This window comes from Oncorhynchus kisutch, unplaced genomic scaffold (assembly GCF_002021735.2).
Source record: "Oncorhynchus kisutch isolate 150728-3 unplaced genomic scaffold, Okis_V2 scaffold1362, whole genome shotgun sequence".
NCBI classification, from domain to species: domain Eukaryota; kingdom Metazoa; phylum Chordata; class Actinopteri; order Salmoniformes; family Salmonidae; genus Oncorhynchus; species Oncorhynchus kisutch.
In genome coordinates, this window is record NW_022263307.1 from 54,981 (window position 1) to 63,630 (window position 8,650).

Consider the following 8,650-nt stretch of genomic DNA (forward strand, 5'->3'; position numbering starts at 1 on the left):
TCTATACCTCTCAGTCTCTAAACCACTAGGATACCTGTCACCCTTGACAGTGTGTCTCTGTACCTCTCAGTCTCCTAAACCACTAGGATACCTGTCACCTTGACAGTGTGTCTCTATACCTCTCAGTCTCTAAACCACTAGGATACCTGTCACCTTGACAGTGTGTCTCTATACCTCTCAGTCTCTAAACCACTAGGATACCTGTCACCTTGACAGTGTGTATCTATACCTCTCAGTCTCTAAACCACTAGGATACCTGTCACCTTGACAGTGTGTATCTATACCTCTCAGTCTCTAAACCACTAGGATACCTGTCACCTTGACAGTGTGTCTCTATACCTCTCAGTCTCTAAACCACTAGGATACCTGTCACCTTGACAGTGTGTCTCTATACCTCTCAGTCTCTAAACCACTAGGATACCTGTCACCTTGACAGTGTGTCTCTCTACCTCTCAGTCTCTAAACCACTAGGATACCTGTCACCTTGACAGTGTGTCTCTGTACCTCTCAGTCTCTAAACCACTAGGATACCTGTCACCTTGACAGTGTGTCTCTGTACCTCTCAGTCTCTAAACCACTAGGATACCTGTCACCTTGACAGTGTGTCTCTCTACCTCTCAGTCTCTGAACCACTAGGATACCTGTCACCTTGACAGTGTGTCTCTATACCTCTCAGTCTCTGAACCACTAGGATACCTGTCACCTTGACAGTGTGTCTCTATACCTCTCAGTCTCTGAACCACTAGGATACCTGTCACCTTGACAGTGTGTCTCTCTACCTCTCAGTCTCTGAACCACTAGGATACCTGTCACCTTGACAGTGTGTCTCTATACCTCTCAGTCTCTGAACCACTAGGATACCTGTCACCTTGACAGTGTGTCTCTCTACCTCTCAGTCTCTAAACCACTAGGATACCTGTCACCTTGACAGTGTGTCTCTATACCTCTCAGTCTCTAAACCACTAGGATACCTGTCACCTTGACAGTGTGTCTCTCTACCTCTCAGTCTCTAAACCACTAGGATACCTGTCACCTTGACAGTGTGTCTCTCTACCTCTCAGTCTCTAAACCACTAGGATACCTGTCAGCTTGACAGTGTGTCTCTCTACCTCTCAGTCTCTGAAGACACCCAGCCATGGTTAGGATTATTAGAGAAGCTTTTCCTGCTGAAAGACAGTTTAATTTCATCTGGTTTCAGAAATAATGTATTGTATATGTTCATAACCCCGTCCACCTATAAGATGTGGGGGATCTGTATGACTAAGAAGAGACACAAAGAACTCTGATTGTAAAACATCTTCTCTTAGACCTGTCAGTAATAACCACACTGTAATGTAAAGTGTTCCATTCTAGGGTTACTGCTGAATGTAGTACCTCTAACCCTGACCCTAGACCTGTCAGTAATAACCACACTGTAATGTAAAGTGTTCCATTCTAGGGTTACTGCTGAATGTAGTACCTCTAACCCTGACCCTAGACCTGTCAGTAATAACCACACTGTAATGTAAAGTGTTCCATTCTAGGGTTACTGCTGAATGTAGTACCTCTAACCCTGACCCTAGACCTGTCAGTAATAACCACACTGTAATGTAAAGTGTTCCATTCTAGGGTTACTGCTGAATGTAGTACCTCTAACCCTGACCCTAGACCTGTCAGTAATAACCACACTGTAATGTAAAGTGTTCCATTCTAGGGTTACTGCTGAATGTAGTACCTCTAACCCTGACCCTAGACCTGTCAGTAATAACCACACTGTAATGTAAAGTGTTCCATTCTAGGGTTACTGCTGAATGTAGTACCTCTAACCCTGACCCTAGACCTGTCAGTAATAACCACACTGTAATGTAAAGTGTTCCATTCTAGGGTTACTGCTGAATGTAGTACCTCTAACCCTGACCCTAGACCTGTCAGTAATAACCACACTGTAATGTAAAGTGTTCCATTCTAGGGTTACTGCTGAATGTAGTACCTCTAACCCTGACCCTAGACCTGTCAGTAATAACCACACTGTAATGTAAAGTGTTCCATTCTAGGGTTACTGCTGAATGTAGTACCTCTAACCCTGACCCTAGACCTGTCAGTAATAACCACACTGTAATGTAAAGTGTTCCATCATTCTCAATGATCAGTCAATACATACAGGATTCAGTAGACCTAACTTCTACCTCTCTGCACTCCTCCTTCTCTCGTTCCCTCCCTCTAACCCCTCCCCTCTGGCAGAACCAGGAAGTCCCTCTCCCTCGCACAAACTATTTTCTGAGGAAACTAAACTGATCTGAGTCTTTAATATTAAGGGTCCTAACCTGGGAACTAAAATATTTGTCTCCTTCTCGACGTTGCAGTTCTCTCTCTCTTCCTCTAACCCCTCCCTCTCTCTAACCCCTCCCTCTCTCTAACCCCTCCCTCTCTCTAACCCCTCCCTCTCTCTAACCCCTCCCTCCCTCTAACCCCTCCTCCCTCTAACCCCTCCCTCCCTCTAACCCCTCCCTCCCTCTAACCCCTCCCTCCCTCTAACCCCTCCCTCTCTCTAACCCCTCCCTCCCTCTAACCCCTCCCTCCCTCTAACCCCTCCCTCCCTCTAACCCCTACCCTCCCTCTCTCTAACCCCCCTCCCTCTAACCCCTCCCTCTCTCTAACCCCTCCCTCTCTCTAACCCCTCCCTCTCTCACTCCCTCCTTCTTCTCAACGTTGCATGCAGTTCTCTCTCTCTCTTCCTCTAACCCCTCCCTCCCTCCCTCCCTCCCTCCCTCCCTCCCTCCTCCCTCCCTCCCTCTAACCCTCCCTCCCTCTAACCCCTCCCTCTCTCTAACCCCTCCCTCTCTCACTCTCTCCTTCTTCTCAACGTTGCATGCAGTTCTCTCTCCCTCCTTCCTTCCATCCCTCTAACCCCAGCCCTCTGGCAGAACCAGAAAGTCCACACCCCCCACAAACTCTCTTCTGTGGAAACGAAACTGATCTGAGTCTCTGTGTCGTCTGTCTGTGTGACAGTGAACAACCGTCCAAATGGCTCAACAGGGAGATCTGCTGGACCAGGACCAGTTCTGTTGTTCTGTCTGTCTGGATCTACTGAAGGAGCCGGTCACTACTATCTGTGGACACAATTACTGTAGAATCTGTATTGAGGGCTGCTGGGATCAGGATGATCTGAAAGGGGTCTATAGCTGTCCTCAGTGCAGAGAGACCTTCACTCCAAGGCCTAATCTGAGGAAAAATAACATGTTGGCTGAGCTGGTGGAGAAACAGAAGAAGACAGGACTCCAGGCTGCTCCCCCTCCTGCTCTGTGCTATGCTGGACCTGGAGATGTGGCGTGTGATTTCTGCACTGGGACCAGAAAGCAGAAAGCCCTCATGTCCTGTCTGGTGTGTCTGGCCTCTTACTGTGAGACTCACCTCCAATCTCACTATGAATCTCCTGCTTTGAAGAAGCACAAGCTGGTCAAAGCCACCGCACAACTACAGGAGAAGATCTGCTCTCATCATGACAAACTGCTGGAGGTTTACTGTTGTACCGATCAGCAGTGTATCTGTTATCAGTGTGTGATGGATGAACATAAAGGCCATGATACAGTGTCAGCTGCAGCAGAGAGGACTGAGAAACAGGTAAGACCAGAACAACTTGTTGGTGACTGTCTGATAAACAAAGAATTAAATAATTATTAATAATTAATGGATCCACAAATATGAACACAAACCTTGAGTATATTGAGTTTACTACAAATGTATCACCATTTTCTAAAGTCAAACACTATTATCATTCTGAATGGCCTTTTATGAGTCCAAAGTTCAGTCTCAACCCCTTGATACATGTAGGCCTACCATAAAAACTATAATCATTCACATAGCAACATAATATAATATTGTAAAGGGACTTCCTCAGGATTGTAGACCTTCCTCTCTATGGGTCCTATGTCACATTACTATACTATTGATCTACTGGACTAATAAAGCTTGATAGCTCATTGAAGAGTGATTCTCCACAGAGGCAGCTGGGGATGAGTCAGCAGAAGGTCCAGCAGAGATTCCAGGAGAGAGAGAAGGAGCTGAAGGAGCTCCAACAGGCTGTGGAGTCTCTCAAGGTGAGTATTGTTGACCAGAGGAGACACACCATTTCACTTCTCCCCTCCAGTCAGAGAGAGAGAGAGAGGGGCCCCTATCCAATCCCACTGACCCCACTGTTGGGAACAGGCTGTCTGGACCCCTTTCAGAGAATAGACTGGTTCATGTAACCGACTGGGCTACATCATCACATAACCATGAGTAACCATGACCAGTCAGAGAGAGAATGTATTAAAGCCAAAGCTAAAGCTTCCCTAAACAATTCAATATATCAGTCAATATATTTTCTCTGTGATTTATTTTCTCTCCGTCAACCGTTCCATCACATCTTAACCGTCTTACCGGGCGGGCACTAGGACCCGGGGGAGGCTGCTGCTGCAGAGGCTGCTGCACCGCTCGTGACTGTCAGTTCACCTTGTAGCTCATTGGTTAAGCTGTGGCTCGAGCCTGTTAACAGTTAACGGACAGGAAACGGCTCTGACAGGACACATTCATGTCGAGGCAGTGATGTGAATGTGTGGTAAGTTACAATAGAGAGAGAGAGTTTTCACTACTATAGACTTTGGTCATAATCAAAGCTTTGTTCACCAATAGGTTTTTATGTGAGGTTGCCTGTAAGTTACAGTGTAACAGACGTTACTAACGGTAACGGTGTCTTTTAAATTCGACATAAGTTATGTGGCGATGATATCTAGTTAACGTTGTATTTAATGTAGTTTTACTATCTGTGCCAGGCTATAAATGACACAGATAATATCTAGTTAACGTTGTATTTAATGTAGTTTTACTATCTGTTCCAGGCTAGAAATGATCTAGAAAAAATCTTTGTTTATCTTTGTCAAACAGGCTGGACGTCCTCCCAAAGATATGCTTAAAGTTCTGAATGATGATATGAGATATATATTATATACCAAGAGGTGTTCTGTACCTGTCTGTCCAAGTCTCTCTCTTTCTTTCTCTCTCTGTCTCTCTGTCTGTCAATTCAATTCAATTCAAGGGCTTTATTGACATGGGAAACATGTGTTAACATTGCCAAAGCAAGTGAGGTAGATAATATATAAAGTGAATATATAAAGTGAAAAACAACAAAAATTAACAGTAAACATTACACATACAGAAGTTTCAAAACATACATTGGGCAGGAGGTTAGGAAGTGCAGCTCAGTTTCCACCTCATTTTGTGGGCAGTGAGCACATAGCCTGTCTTCTCTTGAGAGCCATGTCTGCCTACGGCGGCCTTTCTCAATAGCAAGGCTATGCTCACTGAGTCTGTACATAGTCAAAGCTTTCCTTAATTTTGGGTCAGTCACAGTGGTCAGGTATTCTGCCGCTGTGTACTCTCTGTGTAGGGCCAAATAGCATTCTAGTTTGCTCTGTTTTTTTGTTAATTCTTTCCAGTGTGTTAAGTAATTATCTTTTTGTTTTCTCATGATTTGGTTGGGTCTAATTGTGCTGCTGTCCTGGGGCTCTGAAGGGTGTGTTTGTGTTTGTGAACAGAGCCCCAGGACCAGCTTGCTTAGGGGACTCTTCTCCAGGTTCATCTCTCTGTAGGTGATGGCTTTGTTGTGGAAGGTTTGGGAATCGCTTCCTTTTAGGTGGCTATAGAATTTAACAGCTTTTTTCTGTCTGTCTGTCTGTCTGTCTGTCTGTCTGTCTGTCTGTCTGTCTGTCTGTCTGTCTCTCTCCCTCTCTCTATGTCCGCCTCTCTCTCTCTCTCTGTCTCTCTCTCTCTGTCTCTGTCTGTCTCTCTCTGTCTCTGTCTCTGTCTCTGTCTCTCTCTCTCTCTCTCTCTCTCTCTCTCTCTCCAGCGCTCTGCACAGTCAGCAGTGGAGGACAGTGATCAGATCTTTACTGAGCTGATCCGCTCCATTGAGAGAAGGAGCTCTGAGGTGAAGGAGCTGATCAGAGCCCAAGAGAAGGCTCAAGTGAGTCAAGCTGAAGGACTCCTGGAGCAACTGAAGCAGGAGATAGCTGAGCTGAGGAAGAGAAGCACTGAGCTGGAGCAGCTCTCACACACAGAGGATCACATCCATTTCATCCAGGTAACTAAACTGTCTTGTTACATGTGATATGAAATTAACTTCATGTGAAACTATTCATCTCAATCATTATGTTGCCCTGTCTCTCTGTCCCTGTCTCTCTGTCCCTGTCCGTCCCTCTCTCTGTCCTTGTCCGTCCCTCTCTCTCTGTCCCTGTCTGTCCCTCTCTCTCTCTCTGTCCGTCCCTCTCTCTCTCTCTGTCCGTCCCTCTCTCTCTCTGTCCGTCCCTCTCTCTCTCTCTGTCTGTCCGTCCCTCTCTCTGTCAATTCAATTCAATTCAAGGGCTTTATTGGCATGGGAAACGTGTTAACATTGCCAAAGCAAGTGAGGTAGACAACATACAAAGTGAATATATAAAGTGCAAAACAACAAAAATTAACAGTAAACATTACACATACAGAAGTTTCAAAACAGTAAAGACATTACAAATGTCATATTATATATATATATATATATACAGTGTTCTAACAATGTACAAATGGCTAAAGGACACAAGATAAAATAAATAAGCATAAATATGGGTTGTATTTACAATGGTGTTTATTCTTCACTGGTTGCCCTTTTCTCGTGGCAACCGGTCACAAATCTTGCTGCTGTGATGGCACACTGTGGAATTTCACCCAGTAGATATGGGAGTTTTTTCAAAATTGGATTTGTTTTCGAATTCTTTGTGGATCTGTGTAATCTGAGGGAAATATGTCTCTCTAATATGGTCATACATTGGGCAGGAGGTTAGGAAGTGCAGCTCAGTTTCCACCTCATTTTGTGGGCAGTGAGCACATAGCCTGTCTTCTCTTGAGAGCCAAGTCTGCCTACGGCGGCCTTTCTCAATAGCAAGGCTATGCTCACTGAGTCTGTACATAGTCAAGGCTTTCCTTAATTTTGGGTCAGTCACAGTGGTCAGGTATTCTGCCGCTGTTTACTCTCTGTGTAGGGCCAAATAGCATTCTAGTTTGCTCTGTTTTTTTGTTAATTCTTTCCAATGTGTTAAGTAGTTATCTTTTTGTTTTCTCATGATTTGGTTGGGTCTAATTGTGCTGCTGTCCTGGGGCTCTGTAGTGTGTGTTTGTGTTTGTGAACAGAGCCCCAGGACCAGCTTGCTTAGGGGACTCTTCTCCAGGTTCATCTCTCTGTAGGTGATGGCTTTGTTATGGAAGGTTTGTGAATCGCTTCCTTTTAGGTGGTTGTAGAATTTAACAGCTCTTTTCTGGATTTTGATAATTAGTGGGTATCGGCCTAATTCTGCTCTGCATGCATTATTTGGTGTTCTACGTTGTACACGGAGGATATTTTTGCAGAATTCTGCGTGCAGAGTCTCAATTTGGTGTTTGTCCCATTTTGTGAAGTCTTGGTTGGTGAGCGGACCCCAGACCTCACAACCATAAAGGGCAATGGGCTCTATGACTGATTCAAGTATTTTTAGCCAGATCCTAATTGGTATGTTGAAATTTATGTTTCTTTTGATGGCATAGAATGCCCTTCTTGCCTTGTCTCTCAGATCGTTCACAGCTTTGTGGAAGTTACCTGTGGTGCTGATGTTTAGGCCAAGGTATGTATAGTTTTTTGTGTGCTCTAGGGCAACAGTGTCTAGATGGAATTTGTAGGAGGGCCTACAGCAGCACCTAGATCTTATGCACAGATTCTGTCAGACCTGGGTCCTGACAGTAAATCTCAGTAAGACCAAAATAATGGTGTTACAAAAAAGGTCCAGTCACCAGGTCCTTTTTTGGAACACCAGGTCCTGGTGGCCACCTCTCTAGTGGGTTGTTCTCTGTCACACGCCGTCCCCCTCAACTTCTCCTCCATCCCCTTCACCCTCTCCTCCATCCCCCTCAACCTCTCCTCCACCAGCAGTCTGATACTCTCCTCTAGTGCTCTGTTCTGCTCCTCTTTCTCCTGTTGTATTTGTCTCACCACTGTCCAAAGTGCAGATATGTCTCTGTCCACCTCCAGCTCTCCGGGTCTGGTTAAGGGGCTGTTGTTGTGCTGGACTGTTGTCTGGGTCTGTGCTGACTGAAGTGTAATCACCTGCTGTTCCAGCTCCACCTGCATTATCTCCAGCTGGGTGAATTTGTCCTTCATTTCAATGAGGGAGTGGTAATCTGTGCTGGGAGGTTGACCCTCCGCTGGGGGTTGCTCATCTGTGGGGTTACATAATGAAGAGGTCTGGTATGATCCTCTCGGGGTGGGGGTATCTTTATCAAGGGAGAGTTTCTCCTGCTGAGCTAATTCTTTGATTAGGTGAAAGTCCAGCTGAAACTGTTTGTGGTTACGCTGTACCATCACTGTTCCGGACTTATAGATATTTATATTACTTAACTCAGAGTCCTCGTTGTCAAGTATTCTGAGTTTCCACCCCTCGTTAATCCCCCCTCTCGTAACAGAGGGGTAGTGTGCTAATATAGCACTGTGCCATGCCAGGGGATGGTTTGTGTGGAAGATAAGGTTGCTGATGTTCCCATTTTTGTAATAGTCAGCAAAAAGTGTCTCTTGATTTTCCATAAGGAGCTTCATTTTGTAATCTTTTCTTGCCTTCTCGTTCTTTACATGCACAGG

At 45.3% G+C, this 8,650-nt stretch overlaps 1 protein-coding gene across 1 annotated transcript; it reads left to right on the forward strand.

Moving 5' to 3' along the window:
* Window positions 1-2,937: 2,937 nt before the first annotated feature.
* Window positions 2,938-7,637, forward strand: LOC116366147 (E3 ubiquitin/ISG15 ligase TRIM25-like). The gene is made up of 4 exons (XM_031818402.1): window positions 2,938-3,600; window positions 3,981-4,076; window positions 5,864-6,097; window positions 7,593-7,637. Exons 1-4 carry the CDS (start codon window positions 3,004-3,006, stop codon window positions 7,635-7,637), a joined length of 972 nt encoding a protein of 323 aa, XP_031674262.1. The 5' UTR covers window positions 2,938-3,003.
* The last annotated feature ends 1,013 nt before the right edge of the window (window positions 7,638-8,650 follow it).

Coding starts and splice junctions, on each gene's coding strand:
- LOC116366147 (XM_031818402.1), top strand. CDS start 3,004: ATGGCTCAACAGGGAGATCTGCTGGACCAGGACCAGTTCTGTTGTTCT. Junction 4,077..5,863: donor AGGCTGTGGAGTCTCTCAAG/GTGAGTATTGTT, acceptor CTCTCTCTCCAG/CGCTCTGCACAGTCAGCAGT. Junction 6,098..7,592: donor ATCACATCCATTTCATCCAG/GTAACTAAACTG, acceptor CTTGTCTCTCAG/ATCGTTCACAGCTTTGTGGA.